This window comes from Salvelinus alpinus, chromosome 9 (assembly GCF_045679555.1).
Source record: "Salvelinus alpinus chromosome 9, SLU_Salpinus.1, whole genome shotgun sequence".
NCBI lineage: Eukaryota > Metazoa > Chordata > Actinopteri > Salmoniformes > Salmonidae > Salvelinus > Salvelinus alpinus.
In genome coordinates, this window is record NC_092094.1 from 85,390,977 (window position 1) to 85,414,946 (window position 23,970).

Below are 23,970 nucleotides of genomic sequence, written 5' to 3' on the forward strand. Positions count from 1 at the left end.
AACCTGTTTGAGGTGATGTTCAGTTTAAAAGTGCAATAACAGTTAAAACAAAAACAAAAAGGTAGGGAGGGGAAACCACGGTGGTGTAATGCATCACCAAAAAGAGTTCTGACAACTTTGTTATTTTTGATGTACTAATCCTGTCTATCCATCTGTAAGTAATACAGCAACCCACTTTAAACCATGGCATTTGTTGGTTACATTCATGGTTCTCCATATCAGTCCATTAATACTACTGTTACTACAGATAAACCTCTATGTCTGTATATTAGGATCAAGCTGCTTGTGCTATATACCCCAACTTTCTAGTCTTAACAGCCTGGAGTATAATAACTATTTACAGCCCTTTTGTGTGAGACAGTCTTTGTCTCCCCATTTCATAGAGAGGGTATTGTCTGTTTAAAAGAGCACCATGAGACTCCCTTTCAATACCCCCCCCCCCCCCCCCCCCACCACCACCACCACCAAACATACACATGCGCACACACAAAGCAGGGAGATCAAAAGCTCTCTAGCACATACCACACTGATGGGGAGCAGATGCAGAGAGAGCTGCTCTGTGGAGGTGGGTCTAACTTGAGTGTGTGTGCGTGAGTACAAAGTCAGATGTTTCTTGGTAATAGGCATGAAACAGAGACTCAATGCAACAAATTGCACAATAGTGACTAACTGTATGAGCCACGATGACGTATTGAAGACAATGCTCCTATTTTCCTTCCTAGTTCCTCCATGCCCTCCCCCTGCAGCCTCCTCTACACCAGGAGTGGTCAAGTTCCCTGGATGTCTTAGACTGTGAGAGAGAGTGTACGTGTGTTAAGAGCTTGTGGGAATGGGATGTGATTGTAGAGTACTATTTCAGTGACAGTTCCTTAAACTTCACATGTAACTCATTTAAACTACTTCTCCTCTCATACATTTTTAAAAATGTATTTCACCTTTATTTAACCAGGTAGGCTAGTTGAGAACAAGTTCTCATTTGCAACTGCGACCTGGCCAAGATAAAGCAAAGCAGTTCGACACATACAACACAGAGTTACACATGGAATAAACAAACATACAGTCAATAATACAGTAGAAAAAGTATATATACAGTATGTGCAAATGAGGTAGGATAAGGGAGGCAATAAATAGGCCATGGTGGCAAAGTAATTACAATATAGCAATTAAACACTGGAATGGTAGATGTGCAGAATATATATATTATATATAAATACATGTGGAAGTAGAGATACTGGGGTGCAAAGGAGCAAGATAAATAAATACAGTATGGGGATGAGGTAGTTGGATGGGCTATTTACAGATGGGCTATGTACAGGTGCAGTGATCTGTGAGCTGCTCTGACAGCTGGTGCTTAAAGCTAGTGAGGGAGATATGGGTTTCCAACTTCAGTGATTTTTGCAGTTCGTTCCAGTCATTTGCAGCAGAGAACTGGAAGGAAAGGCGGCCAAAGGAATAATTGGCTTTGGTGGTGACCAGTGAGATATACCTGCTGGAGCGCGTGCTACGGGTGGGTGCTGCTATGGTGACCAGTGAGCTGAGATAAGGCGGGGCTTTACCTAGCAGAGACTTGTAGATGACCTGGAGCCAGTGGGTTTGGCGACGAGTATGAAGCGAGGGCCAGCCAACGAGAGCGTCAGGTCGCAGTGGTGGGTAGTATATGGGGCTTTGGTGACAAAACGGATGGCACTGCGATAGACTGCATCCAATTTGTTGAGTAGAGTGTTGGAGGCTATTTTGTAAATGACATCACCGAAGTCGAGGATCGGTAGGATGGTCAGTTTTACGAGGGTATGTTTGGCAGCATGAGTGAAGGATGCTTTGTTGCGAAATAGGAAGCCGATTCTAGATTTAATTTTGGATTGGAGATGCTTAATGTGAGTCTAGAAAGAGAGTTTACAGTCTAACCAGACACCTAGGTATTTGTAGTTGTCCACATATTCTAAGTCAGAACCGTCCAGAGTAGTGATGCTGGACGGGCGGGTAGTGATCGGTTGAAAAACATGCATTTAGTTTTACTTGCATTAAAGAGCAGTTGGAGGCCACGAAAGGAGAGTTGTATGGCATTGAAGCTCGTCTGGAGGTTAGTTAACACAGTGTCCAACGAAGGGCCAGAGGTATACAGAATGGTGTCGTCTTTGTAGAGGTGGATCAGAGAATCACCATCAGTAAGAGCGACATCATTGATGTATACAGAGGAGAGAGTCGGCCCGAGAATTGAACCCTGTGGCACCCCTATAGAGACTGCCAGAGGTCCGGACAACAGGCCCTCTGATTTGACACACTGAACTCTATCTGCGAAGTAGTTGGTGAACCAGGCGAGGCAATCATTTGAGAAACCAAGGCTGTTGAGTCTGCCGATAAGAATGTGGTGTTTGACAGAGTCGAAAGCCTTGGCCAGGTCGATGAATACGGCTGCACAGTGGGCATAAGGGCATAAGACTTCCAACACACTAGTCATTATTTAAACAGAATGAGGTATACTTCACAGGACAATGCATGTGTGTGAGAAATCTAGATACTGGATTCCTGCATCATAGGAAAGTGAAGCAACTATGTTTATTAAGGTGTTTGACAGAGGCACTGATGTATGGTCCTGTATCATATCAGAGTAGAGGGGTATGCTGAGGTTATGGTGTGGCGCCTGTTTTGTCGCTAGCTAGGTCTCCATGATGGCTAAGGCCCATAATCAGCTGACTGCAGCATGACAGTGGGAGAATTTTTGGAATGTGCTGATCCTGTGCTACTTTCTCCCCTGACCCCTGTGCTGAACAAAAGTCCTGTTGTTATTTTTCAGTCCTGAAGTACCACATGCAGGTTTACAGGTGACAAGCGCAGCGCAATGAGTGTACTACATTGACTCACACACACAATGTCAATTCTATGATCATGCCATTTTAGAACTGGTGTTTCCTCTCCATCTTAGCTAAGGTAAAGTCGGAAACAAAAACTCAAGGCTAATTCTTAAATGAACTACAGTATATGGGAAAGGGATACCTAGTCATTCAACCGAAATGTGTCTTCAGCATTTAACTCAACCCCTCTGAATCATCTGAATGTGGTCAGAAGTATGCGCCAGATATGCGATGTCCTCCCTAACATGTTGAACTCCACTGAGAATGGGAGGTAAAAGCAGGATATGTAATTCACTGATCCACTGTTTGTACAGCTGCCAGTGACAAACCTGATAGAATTTCCAGTTGTAAAGTTTCCAGATAACAGTAGGGGGCAGTTGTCCTTCTTGGCTATCCATTATGTCGTCACTAGTTGCCACAAAGTCATTATTCTAGCTAAACCCCACCTATTTATACCATTTCAGCCCACACAGCCATACTTCCACTAAACTATAGCATGATGAATCAACGTGTTGCACAATGTTTTGCAAGAATGCGGAATTAACCTGTTGAGTAACGTTTCGTTGCCATCCTGATGGCAACCCGGGTCACAAAGTTTCATAATGGCGGCGTCATGCTAGCACACCATAATCACACGAATACCCTCCTGTGTCCTAAAATTAAACCCACCACATGACAGCAACATGTTTGTCTTGAAAGGGGAGGACAACCTTACATTATTCTATTTATTAGTCATGCACTCCTTAGAACGTTGGTCATCAGTGTAAAAACTGAGCAGTTAATGGCCTTCCCTTTGTTAAGTTAGGGTCTAAATTAAATTGAATGCCTCATTGTAGAGATACATGTTAATCTCGCCCAAAAGTTATCCCCTAGACTGCCTGATGGCTCTTCATAGGTCTGAAAGTATCCGATAGATGAAAGCAACGACAAAAGCTTCCCTCAACCTTCAGGTAGGCACTACATTTCAAGGTGGTTTCTAGATGTGTTGAGGGGTTGATTTTGTAAGTGTAGGATGGACAAAATTGCAACGAACTAGGCCCCATCTTTGCTCTTAAAAGCAGAGATAAGGTCTGGGAGATTGCCATACCACTGTGGGGCACCAAAGAAAGTGCAGTCAAGACGAGCAGAACTGAAGACAGGACACTAAGCAGATTTTTTAAGCATCCCTTTTACTAACGATCACCTGTTACAAAACCCCCCCCGAAATATTCAGTGTTAATGAAATTACCAACAATATAGCGAGCGTTGATTACAGATAATATGGGATTCCTCTAATAGTTACAGAAGGATTAAAAACCTCAGCTCGGTAGACCTGTCGTTCTGCTCCCACAGCGAGGCAGGGCCACAGCCTCCCTCCTACTGGCTCTGCACTTAGACTTCCTCTACGGATCTCCATGGTTACAGTTACTTAGTGTCCCATCTGACATGCTGGGACCCTCCCCTATCCCCTTGCCCTCCCAATACTCAGCCAAAGTATGCATGTACAGTAGCTATGTATTCATGAATCAACACATGTACAGTACGTGTTTGAGTTGTCAGGACAGGAGTCAAAGAGATCAACAATTGTAGTGTACAGTCAGCAGGTCCTAACAGTTACTTTTTTAAACAATACATTTTTCCTTTTTAACTTAAAAGGACAAAGAACCCAAAGTTCATTTAGGAATCCACTTCATCGCCTTCTTGACAAAGAAAACTAACAGAGAAATACGATGTATTCAAAGCGTTCCATTGAAAAAAAGGGGGTACTAAACAGGGGGGATGCCACACAGTCTGAATGTGTAGGATGCCTTTAGTTCTGGCTGTGCTGTTGGGATCATGAGGAATGTGGTGGGACTTTGCAATAGTAAGGTCTGGTTTGGTGTTCGGTGTGTTTGTAGTTTGAGGGAGCCCCTCTGCGCTGGGGCCCAGCCAGGTCTCTCCCTGACCCTGCTGAGGAGGAGCAGGTGGGGGTCAGAGGTAATAGGTCAGCGCTGGGCATGGGGTCAGCAAGAGGCTGCCTACAGTACAGGTGAAAGGGAAAGCGAGGAGTGTAGCAGGAGAGGATGAGAGGGCATGATAGGAGAGGTAGAGGTGGAGAAGTTGTCTCTGTAGAGAGGGTCCATCCTCCCCTCCCTATACTTCAGGCGAGTCTGATTCCTGCAAGAAAGCACAGTTCAATATCTATTTAGAGTTACAACGAAGACTTACATGCCAGTTATAACCCCCATTTATTGTAAATTGACTCCTATATTTCAAAGACTTCTTTTGATTGCCGTGTCATCCAATGTCCTACCGCCTCTTGTCCCTTGGTGAGTTGCCGGTTGACAGCCAGTAGCAGCTGCTGCAGTTCCCTCACAGTTTGGTTTAGGCCTGCCGTCTTTTTCTCCTTCCTGTCAATCTCCTCCTGAGGGACATAGTGACGGTTTAGTTACCCCCCTCTGGTCACTTTCAATATAACTACACCTACTGGTCAATAAAACTGCCCCTAGGTAAAGACTGGTTACATTTAACATACAACTACAATACTACAACTACTCATAGCTACCTGTGTTTTTACCATGAATGTACACTACCTAGATCATATGCGTGACTGACTTCAAAACAAATATTGAAAATAAAAATATCCACCCAGCCACAGACAGACAACGTTCCCCTTCCCCTCCAGTAAGTCTTACGTGTGATGAGAGGTTGCTGTTCTCTATCAGGTCACCCTGGCCAGTATCCTTGCAGATCTCCTCCTGGATCAGGTCCAGAGACTGCTGGGCCTGTGGTAGAGCAGGATGGGGGAATTACAAGAAACATTTAAGCTTACATTTCAGGTAATATAAGTGTGTTCAACACGTCCACGTATTCAAATGTTCAGAGTGTATTTAGCTCCTAGAGTGTTTCATTCTAGACTAGGGACTGGTAACAAACTATTTCTCTAACAACAATGTACATCCAAACATAAACTTATGGTAGTCCAATCCTTATGGTAGTCCAATCCTGAGAGGCTGTCTTACCTTATAGAGATCCCCAGCCACCTTCTGCCTCTCACGCTCCTCGGTCTCCAGTTTAGACAGAGTCTCAGTCAGCTGGGTCTTCAGCTGCAACCAAACACCAACAGAGAGACGAGACACTTAACACATGACAATGACCGTTCCACTCCTGGTGAAATCTGATCTCAAAACTGTTTGGAGGGGAGAATTTGCATATACACAAGGTGATATATTTGTATATTTCTACCAATAAAATGCAAACATCTGTTTTGCATACACCAAAACTGTTTTCACTTGGCTTTTAGAGCAGTTGAGGTAGACATGTAGCTATATCTACTAAACTAATAATAATTAGCTAGACACTGACAAAGATTTCTTTATTGTTTTAATGCATTGTCAAATGAAAAACCATAAAATGTTCAGGTATCCTTCAAGGCATTCACAGACAGAAGGGTGACAAGAGACAGAGACAGACGTTGAAAATGTTTCAACTGTGTGTGGAGGCAAATGAATGGTAATATGATGAAAGTGTGCGTGCAGTTGAAGGCATAGAATGTATCCCCAAAGATGGCCGACATGGAGAAGCTCATTGGCCTGTACAGGAGTAGCAGAAAGCCACCGTAAGCCTTTTAGTGGTAGTGATGGGATAGTGCAGGGGTATCCAACTCTTACTCTATGAGGTCCGGAGCCTGCTGGTTTTCTGTTCTACCTGATAATTGCACCAAGCTAAATCAGTCCCTGACAATAGGAGAACAAGGGGGAAAAAAACAATGGAACTGGCTTCAAGGTCCAGAGTTGAGTTTGAGGGGGATAGTGTGCAGGATGGAAACAGTAGTGTTTTAAGTCTGTCCTCTCACGAGTAAGGAAGGTCCATCTATAACCAATGATACTAATAGCCCAGTCTATCGTTACACTAAGAATATAACTGCCTCCTAAAAAGCAAAGAAAACCCACCTTACTCATGCATGTAAAAACAGTTTAGCCTGTTGCATTTAAGCTTATATCACTACTGTATCCAGAGGTTGTACATAGATAGATGGAATGATGACTGAGGAGCAGGCCGTTTACTCTGGGCACCTCTGTGCACCTTTCATCCAAGCTACTCAATACTGCCCTTGCAGCCATAAGAAGTTAAGGGCACAGACGGACTTTTCACCTAGTCATCTTGGGGATTCGAACCAACAACCTTTTGGTTACTGGTCCAACGCTCTTAACCGCTAGGCTACCTGCCGCCCCTATGACTACATAGATGGATAACCACTATGACATGACCGAGTATGACAGGTAGATGACAGGAAGTTGAGTCAGCTCACCTCGCTAACCTCCGTCACATAGGTGGCGCTCTCGTGCTCTGCTCTCTCCAGCTCAGACTCAAGGTACTGCTTGTCTCTTCTCAACTATGGACGAACAAAATATTGCATTTTAAGCTATGTATGAAAATCAATTCAATTGAATGTGTCAACTGATGTAAAGTGACTAAATAATACAATTGCTGAGCGGTATGTAAAGTGTTAAACTGAAGGACTGACGTTGTCCAGCTCCCCGAGGTCGCTCATTCTGTCCACCTCCTGCTCCAGTGCTGCCACTTTCACACTCATCTAGGAAAGAAAGGGCAGGAGAGTGACTATAAGCACCACACCAGTGGATGCTGGTGGAAGGACCTATAGGAGGTCATTGTAATGGCGAGAATGAAGGAACGGAGTCAAACGTGGTTTCCATGTGTTTGATGCTTTCCCATTTATTCCATTCCAGCCTTACAATGAGCCCGTCCTCCTATAGCTCCTCCCACCAGCCTCCACTGCACCACACATACCAATGATATTGTTAAAAGTGCAATATAAACACAATTTGAGGTTAATTGAATGTTCTTCAGTGTTCACCTCTTTCAGCTCTGTCTGTGAAAGATTCAGCTTCACCTTCCAGCGAGACTCCTCCTGCTCCACACTGCTCTGGAGGCGCTGCAGGATGCCCTCCTGTGGACAGTAGAGGGTATTACAGGTTAGTTTCACAGCCTCCTCATGACACCTTTTTAACGTCATCTACAGGACACTGATAGAGAGCGTCGCCTCACCGTCTCAGCCAACACTTTCTTGTATGTCTCACAATCTTTCTGTAGAACCTTCTGGGCCTCTTCAGATTCCTTCAGCTTATCAGCCAATATCTGGTGAAAGGAACAGCCCTGGTTTCACTTCTTTCCACCTCAGTTCTCAGACATTTTAAAACATACAAGTGTTTGTAAAAGGAAACCTTGGTGTCCTCTGAGCCCCCTGGAGCTGAAGGTCTGGGCTCTGCTGCTAGGGTCACCTCTGCTGCCGGGGCCTCTTTCACTGCAGTCTCAAACCTCTGCAGCCACTCCTGGTGGTTCTGAGAGATACACAACAATAGACCATGTGGAACAGATTAACTTAGAATTAATATCACATCATGTGGTTCTCTGTATCTCAGTTGGTAGAGCATGGCTCTTGCAACGTCAGTATAGTGAGTTCAATTCCCGGGACACCCATACGTAAAACGTATGCATGCATGACTGAGTCGCTTTGGGTAAAAGTGTTTGCTAAATGGCATATTATATACTGTATTATGTGAGACCTTACATGTTCAGCGGGCAGAGGCACGTTGGGTAGCAGTCTGTGCAAAACATCTCGACACTCTACCTGAGCTGTCTCCAGGGCTGTCTGGTGCTCCTGAAGAGGTAGAGGAGAGGGAGAAGGAGGAAGAGAAAAGGGGACGTTCAACATGGACTACACTCAGGGCTCACACACACACACACACACACACACACACACACACACACACACACACAGCTGTACAGGTAAACATCCAACACCTCAAATTGCTACCTCTCTGCTCGCTTGGTTTCACCCCTCCCATCTCAGAGTGCATACAGGAGCATGGCCTGTGACAAACGCAACTCCCTCTCCATGACACTCCAGTGTAACAAACAGCTCATATTTAACGGCTCAATTATTTAGTGTGCTTCAAGCAAGTATTCATCCACCCCAGTGTTCAGCAGCCACACACCACCACGAGACGAGTTCATTAAGTTTAGGCCCCGCTCTGCTCTCCACAGGTTCACAAAGTTCACATTGGTCTCCTTTCAAGGAGGAACATGTTACTCACTCTTGTTCATTCAGTTGCAGTAATGCCCCGGAGGAGCTAACATTCTTCCCATAGAGCACCACACGTGCTTCCGTTATGAAGAACCACCAAACAAAACCCACTATGTTGGTACCATAAATCACACTAGCTGCACAGGGCTTGAAAGTCTCAGGAGGAGAGAGATGTCCTGTATAACCCATCTTACCCTCCGATGGAGTGAGTCCTGTAAGGGACCGCTGGCACATTCACCTCTACTCTCATTAACACCTTGTGTTGTAAGGGGAAAGGGATCTACGCTGTGACATATGCTTTGGATTGTGTATGAGCATGCATTTTCCTGAGCGCACACAACAGGTGTCCAGGAACTCCTACACTCAGCTTAAATGAAGGCCATTTTTACTGTACCAAGATGGCCGAGAGCAGCTGCTGGGAAAATCAGTTCACTATGTACCCGGTCTGCTGGACATGAGGAGCGAGTCACTAGGGGTTAGAACTGTGGCAAAAATATACTGAACCCCCACAACTGTTTATAGTAGAAGAGCAATCTGTTAGTCTATGGTTTATTAGTGGGTCCCTAAATACATACGGCTAAGCAAAGGGTAATGGCAGATCATATTCTCACTGATGAAGAGGACTAGAAAACCCCCTAGGAAACAACTGGGTGAATATTAACAGCAGCTACAGCAGAGGAACTTGTGTCAATATTACTGTCTGGTTTCTACACTAAACTAAAATATAAAACGCAAAATAGCGTATTTCTCGCAAATCTGAACAAATTGCTGCAGTTGTCACACAATACAACGTCACAGATGCCAAAAGTTTTGAGGGAGCGTGCAATTGGCATGCTGACTGCAGGAATGTCCACCAGAGCTGTTGCCAGAGAATTGAATGTTCATTTCTCTACCGTAGGCCGCCTCCAATGTCATTTGAGAGAATGACAGTACGTCCAACCGGCTTCACAACCGCAGAACACGTGTATGGCATTGTGTGGGCGAGCAGTTTGCTGATGTCAGTGTTGGGAACAGAGTGCCCCATGGTGGCGGTGGGGTTATGGGCAGGCATAAGCTACGAACAACGAACAGAATTGCATTGTATCAATGGGAATTTGAATGCACAGAGATGCTGTGACGAGTTCCTGAGGTCCATTGTCGTGCCACTCATCCGCCGCCATCACCTCATGTTTCTTCAGCATGACAATGCACAGCCACATATCGCAAGGGTCTGTACACACTTATACTTATACTTATTTTCCACCATAATTTGCAAATAAATTCATAAAAAATCCTACAATGTGATTTTCTGGATTTTCTTTTCTCATTTTGTCTGTCATTTACATTTACATTACATTACATTTAAGTCATTTAGCAGACGCTCTTATCCAGAGCGACTTACAAATTGGTGCATTCACCTTATGATATCCAGTGGAACAACCACTTTACAATAGTGCATCTAACTCTTTTAAGGGGGGGGGGGTTAGAAGGATTACTTTATCCTATCCTAGGTATTCCTTAAAGAGGTGGGGTTTCAGGTGTCTCCGGAAGGTGGTGATTGACTCCGCTGACCTGGCGTCGTGAGGGAGTTTGTTCCACCATTGGGGTGCCAGAGCAGCGAACAGTTTTGACTGGGCTGAGCGGGAACTGTACTTCCTCAGAGGTAGGGAGGCGAGCAGGCCAGAGGTGGATGAACGCAGTGCCCTTGTTTGGGTGTAGGGCCTGATCAGAGCCTGAAGGTACGGAGGTGCCGTTCCCCTCACAGCTCCGTAGGCAAGCACCATGGTCTTGTAGCGGATGCGAGCTTCAACTGGAAGCCAGTGGAGAGAGCGGAGGAGCGGGGTGACGTGAGAGAACTTGGGAAAGTTGAACACCAGACGGGCTGCGGCGTTCTGGATGAGTTGTAGGGGTTTAATGGCACAGGCAGGGAGCCCAGCCAACAGCGAGTTGCAGTAATCCAGACGGGAGATGACAAGTGCCTGGATTAGGACCTGCGCCGCTTCCTGCGTGAGGCAGGGTCGTACTCTGCGAATGTTGTAGAGCATGAACCTACAGGAACGGGTCACCGCCTTGATGTTAGTTGAGAACGACAGGGTGTTGTCCAGGATCACGCCAAGGTTCTTAGCACTCTGGGAGGAGGACACAATGGAGTTGTCAACCGTGATGGCGAGATCATGGAACGGGCAGTCCTTCCCCGGGAGGAAGAGCAGCTCCGTCTTGCCGAGGTTCAGCTTGAGGTGGTGATCCGTCATCCACACTGATATGTCTGCCAGACATGCAGAGATGCGATTCACCACCTGGTTATCAGAGGGGGGAAAGGAGAAGATTAATTGTGTGTCGTCTGCATAGCAATGATAGGAGAGACCATGTGAGGATATGACAGAGCCAAGTGACTTGGTGTATAGCGAGAATAGGAGAGGGCCTAGAACAGAGCCCTGGGGGACACCAGTGGTGAGAGCACGTGGTGCGGAGACAGATTCTCGCCACGCCACCTGGTAGGAGCGACCTGTCAGGTAGGACGCAATCCAAGCGTGGGCCGCGCCGGAGATGCCCAGCTCGGAGAGGGTGGAGAGGAGGATCTGATGGTTCACAGTATCAAAGGCAGCCGATAGGTCTAGAAGGATGAGAGCAGAGGAGAGAGATATCATAGATGTCATAGTTGAAGTGTACCTATGATGACAATTACAGGCCTCTCTCATCTTTTTAAGTGGGAGAACTTGCACAATTGGTGGCTGACTAAATACTTTTTTGCCCCACTGTATCTGTATTCCCAATCTCATATGAAATCCATAGATTAGAGCCTCATTTATTTATTTCAATTGGTGTAAAGTACTTAAGTAAAAATACTTTAAAGTATTAAGTCTTTTTTTGTGGATCTGTACTTTATTTATATTTGACAACTTTTACTTTACTACATTCCTAAATAAAAGGATGCAATTGTTACGCCATACATTTTCCCTGGTCCAATTCACACACTTATCAAGAGAATGTCCCTGGTCATCCCCACTGCCTCTGATCTGGCGGAGTCACTAAATACACATGCTTTGTTTGTAAATGTGTTTGAGTGTTGGAGTGTACCTGTGGCTTTCCGTAAATAAAATAAATAAATAAAATTGTGCCTACTGGTTTGCTTAATTTAAGGAACTTGAAATGATTCATACTTTTGATACTTAAGTATATTTTACTCAAGTAGTATTTACTGGGTGACACTTACTTGAGCTATTTTCTATTAAGGTATCTGTACTTTTACTCAAGTATGACAATTGGGTACTTTTTCCACCACTGCCGATTTAAAATTGTGGCATGCTGTGTTTATATTTTTGTTCAGTATATAAGTCAATGCAGTAAGGTGGTGGTGTACACAAACTGAAAGATTTCTGTATGTTGATCAATAGTATCACTGTTATTTTAGCATGTTTTCAAAAATGCTTTTACACAAAATAATGATGTTGACTGATTGCACATATTCTGGACATCATTTTCTCAACGGCAATTCTGCAGGATCAAATTTCTTTAGAAAATCTTGGAATAGAATTTCACTAGCGGCTGATGGCTGAATTGATGTCAGTGTATACACATCAAAGCATAATGGAACACATGCAGAATTGGGGAAAGGACATGAGAGAAGCACATGGCAGGAAGTGAGAGGAGCATCACGAAGATCATGGATCTCAAACTCATTACGACCATCCAGCTACATGAAATCTGGAGTCAGTCACTGCACACTCATTTTCAATTCCCAGTTTTACTTTGCACTGGAATTTATGTAGTTATATAACTATAGAAGTAAAGCAGATTCTAGCGCAGAATAGCAAGCAGAACTCAAGAACAGCCGTGGCAAAGTACATAAAGTTCATTAGTGTTTCTGAAATTCCTGAGGGGAATAGCTAATGGAGACAATTATTCAGGGCCAGAGTGCAGAAAGAGGGGAGAAATCAGATGTATGAATAATGGAGTAACCTCACTGGTCCATTATGGCAATAGCTGTTTGGGGATGAATCAAGTTTTCAATCTAGAGTGAAGCAGACTGGAAGCAGCGTCCGAACCTTGCGGGCTTTGCCAAGTTTCCCCTGAAGCATGGACTCGGTGGCTGCCAGAGCCTCCATAGCGCTCCAGTTTTTCACCCGAAGCTCCTGGTCAGTTTCAAAAGAGATATGACTTTCAGTTCAGCCTCAGGGAAAAGTATGCAGTGACCCACAAACACAATTCATATAGGGACGAACAGAGAACCATTAGCTAATACTATTTTCTACTCTCCTTTTCTGTACAGCTGTCCTGTCCTGTCCTATCCTGTTTCTGAGTGTAGGTTTAAAAGAAAATCCTCACTGCACTTTACCTGTAAACCAGTCTAAGGGTCAAGTGCAGCTTAACATGAGCTGCCCATCTAACGATTGAGTCTTTAAAAGGATCGGCCACTAAATTTTATCGGCAAAAACAAACAGTGAAACAGTTAGTCACTCAGTAGAGGTCTTTGGGATAGACACTGAAAGAATCTGAAGAATGAGAGCTGCAGCTCACTGCCAAAAAATTCAAATGTACCTAGATAGGAAAAGCCAAATCACATGATACAGAGCTAGTCAACAAGGTAGCTCTCAGTCTCTGTAAAACAAGGCTGTTGTTATACCGTGGACACAGAAATAGGGACTCCTTGTAAACATGGCCAAGAACAGAGCAGAGTAGACTGACAGCCCTTAACTATGCTGTTTGATTGTAGAAAGCCTAAGCCAACATACGTATGGAATTTCAAATTAACAGGACTAAAATGTAATGGTAGAGAAATCATTGACTTGAATAATTTCAAGTAGCTTAATTAATTTCATTCATAGTCTGTGACAAAATGCAATTTATCCACTTGGGAAAATGAGTAGAGTGAGATTATTCATTTGAAGCAGAGGTGCACAGGACTGCATATGCATGGGTAGAGTGACATCACTGAGGGGTGTGGTTTAGGGCAGTGGTTCTCAAACCTCTCAGGGACCCCCCAGACGTTTCACAACTTTGTTGTAGCCTTTTTCTAACTCATCTGATTCACCTAGTCAAGGTCTTGATAATTAGTTGACAAGTTGAATCAGGTGTGTTAGCTCCGGAATAGTTAAAATACATAGAATGGCTGGGGGGTCCCCGAGGAAGGGTTTGAGAACCCCTGGTTTAGCAGAGTATATACAGGATGAGGTCTGCAGATGTATGTCAGGGCTAGACTGGAGAGGTAGGTAGTGTGGGTGTGGGCTGGGGAAGCAGCAGGACTGTCTGCAGCACAGGACGGGACACCTACGTTGTTCTTGCTCCTGTGAAGCTCCAGGGACTCCCTCAGCTTAGCCAGCTCTCCCTGGAGATCAGACACCTGCTTCTCCTTCTCTGCCAACCTGGAGGACAGAACACCACCACACATACATTACCAAGCATAACGCTGCTGGATAGCCCCATGCCAAGGGACACCTATTGTATACTGAAGGGAATTCTGTGAAGTATTGCTGTTACTCACGCTGTCAGCAGTTCCGGGCTTGGGGCCTCTGTGTGGGTCAGCTAGAACAAGAAAAAAAGTAAGTTATTTAACTTATTATTTTTCACCCTCTCCCATTCAGCCAATACAGATGACCAATGAACTGTTTCCACCTCTTCTCTCACCTGTTGCTGCTGTAGCTCCTGCACCTTGTCGCTCACCTCCTTGGCCCTCGCCTCCAACTCACTCTGTAGGGTCTGGATCTCCTGGTCCTTAGCAGCAAGCCTGCAATAGAGTGTGTCAGCCTAATTTCTCAGGGTACAATGCAGTAATCGAGTAGGAAAGAGTAGTACAGTAGGCTTAAGGATAGTACAGTAGGCTTACTGTGTCTGTAGTTCTAGGAGCTGGTTTCTGGCACTGGTGGTGTCCTCAGCCTCCTTCTGTCTAAGCTGCTCCAGCCCCACCACCTGCTGCTCCAGAGACTGCAGGGACAACAAACACAGGGTCACACCAAACACCCAGCAGGGAGACAGCACAGTCTAGAACCAAAACAGTAACATTGGGAGAAGTCTAAACACATGCCAATAAAGCACTTAACTTGAATTTTGAAAGAGAGCGAGAGCGACTATGAACACACACCTCAATGGTCATCCCATTGCTGGAGTCACTCGCCTGTGCTGCCTGTAGGCTCTCCTCCATTGACTTAATCTGCTCATCTTTCTCTTGGATCCTTGAAATACAGAACAACAAAAACTTAGCGAACACAGAACAAATTGTCCATGAATATGGCAAGCTGTTTCATAGCAGTTGCTAGGGAAAAGGTGGTATTTTCATTGACTTACTTGCGCTGTAGTGCGTCCACTATCGAATCGGACAATGTCTGAGAGTAGGAAAAGACAAGAGGGAGAATCCATGAGGGAACGGAGTTGAGACTATCAAAATAAAAAGAGACAGTAGATCCGTGTGGGGGGGGAAAAGTGTGCGTAACATACCTGTTCAGTAGTCTGAAGCTTTAAAGCCTCCATCTCTTGTTTCAGAACCTCCTTCTCTTCTCTTACAGTCTGACAGAGAAAACAATTTGATTTCAAACATTTCAACATCATTTTTGTTTACAAAATGCACGATCAAAACTGTGTTTATCTGGTGGGGTGATCAAGCTCATTCCCCTGAACCCTGCTCACCTTCAATTCCTCCTCCTTATTGGCCACCTCAATCAGCCCCATCTTCAGCAGGTCCTCCACAGTCTTGATGTTCTCCTCCCGCTCTTGGAAACTGTGTGTGTGGGGGGGGGGGGGGGGGGGGGGGTCAACAACACAAAGACATAGTGAGACGTGGTCAATGTGAAGTACAGCATTGTTTTCTGGTGTGGTCTTAATGCTCTCCATTCTCACATACCTCCTCTGGAACTGGTCCAAGGCCAGCTGAGAAGCAGTCTAGATGGGGAGAGAGGGTGTGTCAGAGAGTTATGCATACTGAGGAACTGGTAGATCACAGCAAGAGTTCCATCTAAGAAAACAGGCGTGTTTCACTTCTGACCTGTTCAGAAATCTGAGCCTGCAGATTCTGGAGCTCTACCTTCAGTGACATGTTCTCATTGTGCATGGCCTGTGGAGGAGAGAGGAGGGTGAGGGCAGGAAGCCCAGATTCAACAACATTCATCTCACACAAAGGAGATATCACTATTCATTTGACAGTGTGCATGTAGGTCTACAGTAGTTTGATAATATCTTTATCCTAATGACCATTTTCAGCCAATTGACTTTGTTTTAATGAACAAAGGCAGCCCAGAGGGCTTATCATAGTTCTGTTTTATAACTGTACTAGCTACTATGCTTCACAAAGAAATAACTTCCATGTATAGTAAGCCCACAAATCAATCCACTGAGCCATGTGAGCAGCATTCCTACAGCTCAACACATTCCATCCGGTTAACAGACCGTATTTTACAGAGCTGGTGTAATAATGGGGGTTTAGACAGTATTACAGAGTATTACTGTAGGTACCTGCATGTTAGTTTCCCTGCTGGCGCCACTGCTCCTCTCACCATTCAGGGAGTCCTCCAGACTCTTCCTCTGCAGCTCCTTCTCAGCCAGCCTGGACACAACCACACAGGGCAAGAGTCAGCAACACAACCCATATGACAGGGACACGAGTCAGAGAGGACATTATAAGGAACAGACGGACATTCAAGGATCAGGCTACACAGATGTGCAAGTGGGCTGGGGAAACACTTACAGCTTCTGTAGCTCCTCAAAGTGGGATACAGTAGTGGCCTGAAAGAGGAGGGAAGAGAGTGGTCACAACACACTCACATATACAGTACCAGTCAAAAAGGTTGGATACACCTACTCATTCAAGGGTTTTTCTTTATCTTTTACTATTTTCTACATTGTAGAATAATAGTGAAGACATCAGAACTATGAAATAACACATATGGAATTATGTAGTAACCAAACAAATGTTAAATAAATCAAAAAATATTTTATATTTGAGATTCTTCAAAGTAGCCACCCTTTGCCTTGATGACAGCTTTGCACACTCTTGGCATTCTCTCAACCGGCTTCATGAGGTAGTCACCTGTAATGTATTTCAATTAACAGGTGTGCCTTAAATAGTGGAATTACTTTACTTCTTAATGCGTTTGAGCCAATCAATTGTTTTGTGACAAGGCAGGGGTGGTATACAGAAGATAGCCCTATTTGGTAAAAGACCAAGTCCATATTATGGCAAGAACAGCTCAAATAAGCAAAGAGAAACGACAGTCCATCATTACTTTAAGACATGAAGCTCAGTCAATCTGGAAAATTTTAAGAACTTTGAACGATTCTTCAAGTGCAGTCGCAAAAACCATCAAGCGCTATGATGAAACTGGCTCTCATGAGGACTGTCACAGGAAAGGAAGACCCAGTTACCTCTGCTGCAGAGGATAGGTTCATTAGAGTTAACTGCACCACAGATTGCAGCCCAAACAAATGCTTCAGAGAGTTCAAGTAACAGACAGTCTCCTCTGAACAGTTGATGTTGATTGAATCAGGCCTCCATGGTCAAATTTCTGCAAAGAAACCACTACTAAAAGGACACCAATAAGAAAAAGAGACTTGCTTGGGCCACGAAACACAAGCAATGTCCAAATGTGAGATTTTTGGTTACAACCACCGTGTCTTTGTGAGACGCAGAGTAGGTGAACGGGTGATCTCTGCATGTGTGGTTCCCACTGAGAAGCATGGAGGAGGAGGTGTGATGGTGCTTTGCTGGTGATACTGTTGGGGATTTATGTAGAATACAAGGCACACTTAACCAGCATGGCTACCACAACATTCTGCAACAATACATCATCCCATCTGGTTTTCGCTTAGTGGGACTATAATTTGTTTTTCAACAGGACAATTACCCAAAACACACCTCCAGGCTGTGTAAGGGCTATTTGACCCAGAAGGAGTGATGGAGTTCTGCATCAGATGACCTGGCCTCCACAATCACCCTACCTCAACCCAAATGAGATGGTTTGGGATGAGTTGGACTGCAGAGTGAAGGAAAAGCAGCCAACAAGTGCTCAGCATATGTGGGAACTCCTTCAAGACGGTTTCAAAAGCATTCCCCATGAAGCTGGTTGAGAGAATGCCAAGAGTGTGCAAAGCTGTCATCAAGGCAAAGGGTGGCTACTTTGAAGAATCTCAAATATATTTTGATTTGTTTAGCACTTTTTTAGCTACTACATGATTCCATATGTGTTATTTCATAGTTTTGATGTCTTCACCATTATGCTACAATGTAGAAAATAGTAAAAATAAAGAAAAACCCTTGAATGAGTAGGTGTGTCCAAACCTTTGACTGGTACTGTACATATGAACTCTTGTTGATGAACTAAAGGGTGAAACATGTTGGAAACATACCTGTGAGCTCAACTGGTTCTGCAGAGTCTCAATCTGGGTCTGAAGGCCACTGTTTTCCCTCAGGAGATCCTGTCAGGATTAAAAGGATGTTACGTTGAGTGCATACCAGAATATGAAAAATATAAATACAAAAATACTTCAAATATTTGGCCCATCTCAGTCTCTCAACTAAAACAGTTTCCCTTTAACTACTTCTCTCCCTCGTTTCCGAATGGTGTGAGTGTGAAGTCCTGTTTATACCTGGCACAATAACATCCAAGTTTAACTGTCAACCACTGGTGAATGTAAACACTAGGGAATGTGTTATTGTTATACACATCACAACTGTCATTACAACAATAAGGGCTGTGTTCCCCTACCTGGACCTGCGCTGCGTTGTCAGCCAGGCTGTGCTGGGACACCTCCAGCAGCTGCATCATCTTCTGCTCCACCTGGTCCTTGGACACTATGGTGTCGGTCAGGCTGCTGTGCAGCGTCTGGATCTCCTTGTTCTTGTTGCTCATTTCCTTCTCCACCGCCAGCAGCTGGCTCTGTAGTTCTGAGAGAGGAGAGACACCAGACCCAGTCATATCACCTTCGTCATATGTAACATTTGTTACATATTGGCAATGAGTCGTGCATTAGTTTGCGTTTCAGAGGTCTGTTTATAGAATCTCTGTGAGCACCTTCTTTAGCAGCATGAAGTTTCTCCCTCTCTGCGTTGACATTGTGGAGGTAGTTCTGGAGCTCGTCCCAGCGGCGCTTAGCTTCCTGCAGTTGAGCCTGGTGATCACGGGACAACACTTGGCATTTTAACAGTGAACATACACTGACACAACCTCTCAGAATCCATCTCACTGTACTGTGGTTATGGTGATGAACACAGGAAAGGCCGACCTGGGTGTCTGTTGCAGGGAAGCAGTGTTCATACTGAGCACAAAGCCTCAAACAGACCCACTTCCTGAGCTAACACAATCCTCCACTTCCCTGTTCTATTACACACCACCCAGACCCCCCCCCCCTGAGGAGGGGGGAAACAGGCCCTCCCATGGTTACAGTGATAAACCCGAAACAGTCCAGGTCTGACCACGAAGGAGATTCCTTTGTGTTTAATCTCTGTGGGGCAGCCTAGTGAACTATGGGCTGAATAAATAACTAAATTAGATGCCCGTGTGAGTCATAGCCCCTCCCCTGACAAACCACATACCTCCAGCTGAGACACATTCTGCTTGTAGTTGACCTCCAGCGACTTCCTCTGGTGCTCCTCCTGCTGCAGCTTGTTGTTGTTCTCCGTCAGCTCTTTCATCAGACCAGAGTACTCAGAGCGCAGCTGGTTCAGCTCCGACGACTGCCTGCCATACACACCACAACCACTATTACAACCCACACACTCATCCATGCCGTGCCTCAAAGGCAACTAGTATTCTTACAGTGCAATACAATACCTATCAAAGAACTTAACATCTTTATAATCTAGAAACAGATGGCTGGGAGGTGGCACTCACTTGCTCTCCATCTGGTTGGTGGCAGAGCTGACTGCATCTCTCAGGATGCCGTTCTCCTGCTGCAGCCTGGCGATCTGACCCTCTAGCTGCTCCCTCAGCTTCTGGAACTACACAACATTGGGAGTCAGTACCACCAAACATACAGCATCCGACAGAAACACTTGTCTATACTGCCTCAGGACTGATGTTGGAGTATAAAGCATTACAGTAAAAAGTGATGGTAGTTGAGGTTTGGCCTGAGGTAAAGGTATCAGAGTGGTGGATGGTGGTCACCTTCATCTGTATGCCCTGGAGCTCTCCCTGGGATTTAGCCTGCATGACATTCAGCTCCTTCTCCAGCGCCCCACGCTGGTCCCTCAGAACAGCCTCCGCCCTCACAGTCTTCTGCTTCTCCTGCTGCAGCTCCTAACAGCGGACAGGGCATAAATGGCAGCGGATCAGTATTGGAATGAAATGCCACCAAGCCACAGCCAGAGTCCACAGGTAATAAACCAGTGATGTAAACCAGTGATGTCAATGGATATATATTATGGTACCGGTATGGTCGGGTTAAGGTCATCTTATGAGTATGTTTGGCTGCACCTTGCTGAGCTGCTGGACCTTGTCCTTGGCGATGGAGGCCTCCTCCTGCAGAGTGGTGAGGAGCCTCTCTCTCTCCAGGGATGAGGGGTCAGCCCTAGCTGCAGACTTCTGCCAAGCGTCTAGGGCAGACGGGTTCTTCTCTTTAAGCACAGTGACCACACTGACAGCCTCTGCCTGTGACAGGGCCAGACTTCCCAGGCCCAAAAGTAGCTCCTTCAGCTTCACCTCAGAGTTCTCTACAAATACACACACATAAAGGCAGAGGATGAACTATGATGTGTTATACAAGTGTTGCATGGCAGCGGAGTGGAATAGAATGATGCAGTTTAAATAGATTTATCAAATGTAATTGTTTATATGTCAGGTTTAAACATGATATAGTAGCTATATATTGGAGTGTAGGTTTCTCACCTTTATCCATCTCATTCTTCTGTTTCTTGACATTTCCCTTGGAGGGCGCATCCCCATGGTGGTTAGCAGGACCTGCAGAGTCAGGCTGGATATCATCCACTTGGGCTGAGGGAGACCGTAACACATTGTCATATTTGGGGCCAGACAAGGTACACAAATTGAGAGTGGGCCCAAGGATTTCATAAATATAAATATATTTTAAAAAGGCAGAGTAAGATTTGTTTTGCTTTCTGCTAGCAGCTTTCGAACAATGTCTGAACCTGCTCTGACTTTGATTAACCTGCAGTATCAGTAGGTCTACATCATCCTTACCATGCTCAGTCTTCTGCTTCTTGGCAGAGTTCTTCTTCTTGCCACTGGTTGAGGTGGTGGCTGTGGGGGTCGCTCCATCCTGGGCTTTGGTTTCCACCGGCACGGGAACCTCCTTTTTGACTGGAGCTGGAGCTTTATCCACCTTAATCTCTTCTTCCACTAGACAGGAACCAACACGAGGACAATTAGGCTTTAGAGATGGAGGAAAAGAGGATGCCATTATGATGGCCTTGTGATCCATTTGTGTAGAAGGTCCTGCTCACTACTCATACTGGGCTTTAAATAATCTGATTCGGGAGGATAGATGTGCACTCAGACACTAACGAGTGGCCTCGGGGAAGGCACTAGTCCTGTCTGCAGACACAGGCAAGCGCATAGTGAACCACATCCTCTTATCCTATGAAAGCCACCCTGGCCTTCTACTCACCAGCCTCTGTCTTCTGCTTCTTCTCCTTCTTCTTCTTGCCAGAGGACTGGGGGGGGGTCTGAGCCTGAGCTGGGGGCTGTGGGTCAGGCTGGGGTATGGGGGGACTGGGTTTAGCCACTGGGGCAGGGGGCTCTGCTTTGTGGCCTGCTTGCTTGGAGCCATTCACCGAAGGTATCTCGGCAGGGGGAGCAGCTGCAGTGGCAGCTGCCTTTGCGGCTTTCTTCTCCTTCTTCCTCTCCCTCACCCCTGCAGGGGCCTCGGCTGGCGCTGCCACAGGGGCAGAAACAGGGGTGGGTGGAGCCACAGGGACAGGCTCCTCCTCCTCCTCCTCCGCAGTGGAGCTGCTCACAGCTTCAGCCACGTCAAAGTCCCGCAGCTCTTCCTCAGACTCTCCTCCTTCCCCTCTACTACTGCTCTCTTTCTTCTTGCTCTTTTTCTTATCGTTCTTCTTGCGGGTTTCTGGTTTGGAGGGTGGCAGCTTGAGGTCTCGTTTCTGCCTGGCCAGCACCTCGTCATAGGAGGTCTCCTTCATGAAGAGCCAGAAGAAGAGGAAGATGAGAGCGATGACCAAGGAGGGGGCCAGGATCACCAGGTACTGAGAGTCATAGATGTCCAGCGCCATTCTGAAGAGAGAGCAAGAATGAGTCTTTGGTATCATGCACGTCATAAGCACATAACCAACTTTCAACATAGCCAAGAAATAAAATAAATACAAATGGTGCATAGCAAAATAGCTGAGCAGTTCATGCCCAAATGTCCTATATCTCTTTGTTGACACATATTTTAGATTTTAAAAAGTTGGTTTAATTCCAAACTTCAAGGCCAGCCAGACACTAGCACAGCCCCATCCCATGCCAGAGCAGCCCAGTGAAAGGGAAATGGGCTAACGTGAAATGGGGCGGATGGTAGCCTCTAGGTTAGAGCGCTGGGGCCAGTAACCGAAAGGTCGCTGGTTTGATTACTGGACCCGACGAGGTGAAAAATATGTTACTCTGCCCTTGAGCAAGGCACTTAACCTAGTTCCAGGGGTGCTGTACAATGGTGACCCCACTCCCTGAAGGTGTCTCAGTGGGAGTTGGGATAGGCAAAAACACACATTTGCACACACACACACGTGTATAACAGGACATATATAATCACGCCCCCAAATTATTATTAAAACAGCTTTGGGTACTTCCAGCCAGACTGATATGAATGCCAGAAGGCATTCCACCTCGCTACCAGTGCCTCCCTGATGGTGACACTTCCTCAATACTTTATGGGTTTGATATACTACAGCAGAAAAGCTAATGCCTTTTCCCACACCACATGAATCGATTTGTAATAAATATAACTCAATTACTTTTTCTATAGGTTGTCTGCTGAATGAGAGAACCAGCCCTGTGCAGTGAGAATGTATATATATATATAAATAAGAGAGAGAGAGAGAGAGAGAGAGAGAGAGGGAGAGAGAGAGTGTACGAGGGGTGATAGTGTGTGTCCTCCCTCACTCGTCTCTGTGATATGATCCTATTAGACTACACTGTCCCGGCCCACAGCCTACCTTCTTAACACACACACACACACACACACACACACACACACACACACACACACACAGTAGCCAGCCAAATAGAAAAAGTAGCCAGCCAAGCGCCCTGGGGGGTCTGCCAAGGTTATGTAAAAACTTAAATATCACATTTAGATGTATTCAGACCCTTTACTCAGTACTTTGTTGAAGCACCTTTGGCAGCGATTACAGCTTTGAGTCTTCTTGGGTATGATGCTGCAAGCTTGGCACACCTGTATTTGGGGAGTTTCTCCCATTCTTCTCTGCAGATCCATCCTCTCAAGCTCGGTCAGGTTGGATGGGGAGCGTCCCTGCACAGCTATTTTCAGGTCTCTCCAGAGATGTTTGATCGGGTTCAAGTCCGGGCTCTGGCTGGGCCACTCAAGGACATTCAGAGACTTGTCTTGATAGCCAAGACAACGCAGGAGTGCCTATGTGCTTAGGGTCGTTGTCCTGTTGGAAGGTGAACCTTCACCCCAGTCTGAGGTCCTGAGTGCTCCAGGCATTTCACCAAGGATCTCTGTACTTTGCTCCTTTCATCTTTGCCTTGATCTTGACTAGTCTCCAAGTCCCTGCCGCTGAAAAACATCCCCACAGCATGATGCTGTGGTCTGAGTCTTTTAGGTGCCTTTTGGCAAACTCCAAGCGGGCTGCCATGTGCCCTTTACTGAGTAGTGGCTTTCATCTGGCCACACTACCATAAAAGGCTTGATTGTTGGAGAGCTGCAGAGATGGTTGTCCTTCTGGAAGATTCTCCCATCTCCACAAAGGAGCTCTGTCAGAGTGACAATCGGGTTCTTGGTCACCTCTCTGACCAAGGCCCTTCTTCCCCCGATTGCTCAGTTTGGCCAGGCAGCCAGCTCTAGGAAGTGTCTTGGTGGTTCCAAACTTCTTCCATTTAAGAATGATGAAGACCACTGTGTTCTTGGGGACCATCAATGCTGCAGAAATGTTTTGGTACCCTTCCCCAGATC

The 23,970-nt window shown here is 45.6% G+C and overlaps 1 protein-coding gene across 3 annotated transcripts in view; it reads right to left on the reverse strand.

Moving 5' to 3' along the window:
• Positions 1 to 4,000: 4,000 nt before the first annotated feature.
• Positions 4,001 to 23,970, reverse strand: part of LOC139530863 (kinectin-like) — a 48,962-nt gene continuing 28,992 nt past the window's right edge. For 2 of the 3 annotated variants that reach the window (XM_071327618.1, XM_071327619.1), the window contains exons 2-34: positions 21,448 to 22,070; positions 21,021 to 21,179; positions 20,709 to 20,813; positions 20,298 to 20,533; positions 19,989 to 20,120; positions 19,716 to 19,822; positions 19,418 to 19,562; positions 18,897 to 18,993; positions 18,591 to 18,769; positions 18,232 to 18,300; positions 16,574 to 16,611; positions 16,342 to 16,432; positions 15,875 to 15,943; positions 15,734 to 15,771; positions 15,520 to 15,610; positions 15,331 to 15,399; positions 15,181 to 15,218; positions 14,978 to 15,068; positions 14,723 to 14,820; positions 14,524 to 14,623; positions 14,381 to 14,421; positions 14,171 to 14,261; positions 12,945 to 13,031; positions 8,404 to 8,493; positions 8,057 to 8,173; positions 7,881 to 7,970; positions 7,690 to 7,782; positions 7,339 to 7,407; positions 7,123 to 7,206; positions 5,834 to 5,917; positions 5,507 to 5,596; positions 5,125 to 5,235; positions 4,001 to 4,988 (exon numbers count right to left, since the gene is read on the reverse strand). In XM_071327618.1, coding sequence (XP_071183719.1) covers positions 4,965 to 4,988; positions 5,125 to 5,235; positions 5,507 to 5,596; positions 5,834 to 5,917; positions 7,123 to 7,206; positions 7,339 to 7,407; positions 7,690 to 7,782; positions 7,881 to 7,970; positions 8,057 to 8,173; positions 8,404 to 8,493; positions 12,945 to 13,031; positions 14,171 to 14,261; positions 14,381 to 14,421; positions 14,524 to 14,623; positions 14,723 to 14,820; positions 14,978 to 15,068; positions 15,181 to 15,218; positions 15,331 to 15,399; positions 15,520 to 15,610; positions 15,734 to 15,771; positions 15,875 to 15,943; positions 16,342 to 16,432; positions 16,574 to 16,611; positions 18,232 to 18,300; positions 18,591 to 18,769; positions 18,897 to 18,993; positions 19,418 to 19,562; positions 19,716 to 19,822; positions 19,989 to 20,120; positions 20,298 to 20,533; positions 20,709 to 20,813; positions 21,021 to 21,179; positions 21,448 to 22,069 — 3,645 coding nt within the window. In that variant the 5' untranslated portion in view covers position 22,070 and the 3' untranslated portion in view covers positions 4,001 to 4,964. The remainder of the gene's footprint in view (positions 4,989 to 5,124; positions 5,236 to 5,506; positions 5,597 to 5,833; positions 5,918 to 7,122; positions 7,207 to 7,338; positions 7,408 to 7,689; positions 7,783 to 7,880; positions 7,971 to 8,056; positions 8,174 to 8,403; positions 8,494 to 12,944; positions 13,032 to 14,170; positions 14,262 to 14,380; positions 14,422 to 14,523; positions 14,624 to 14,722; positions 14,821 to 14,977; positions 15,069 to 15,180; positions 15,219 to 15,330; positions 15,400 to 15,519; positions 15,611 to 15,733; positions 15,772 to 15,874; positions 15,944 to 16,341; positions 16,433 to 16,573; positions 16,612 to 18,231; positions 18,301 to 18,590; positions 18,770 to 18,896; positions 18,994 to 19,417; positions 19,563 to 19,715; positions 19,823 to 19,988; positions 20,121 to 20,297; positions 20,534 to 20,708; positions 20,814 to 21,020; positions 21,180 to 21,447; positions 22,071 to 23,970) is intronic. The other variant, XM_071327620.1, reaches the window with a different exon arrangement.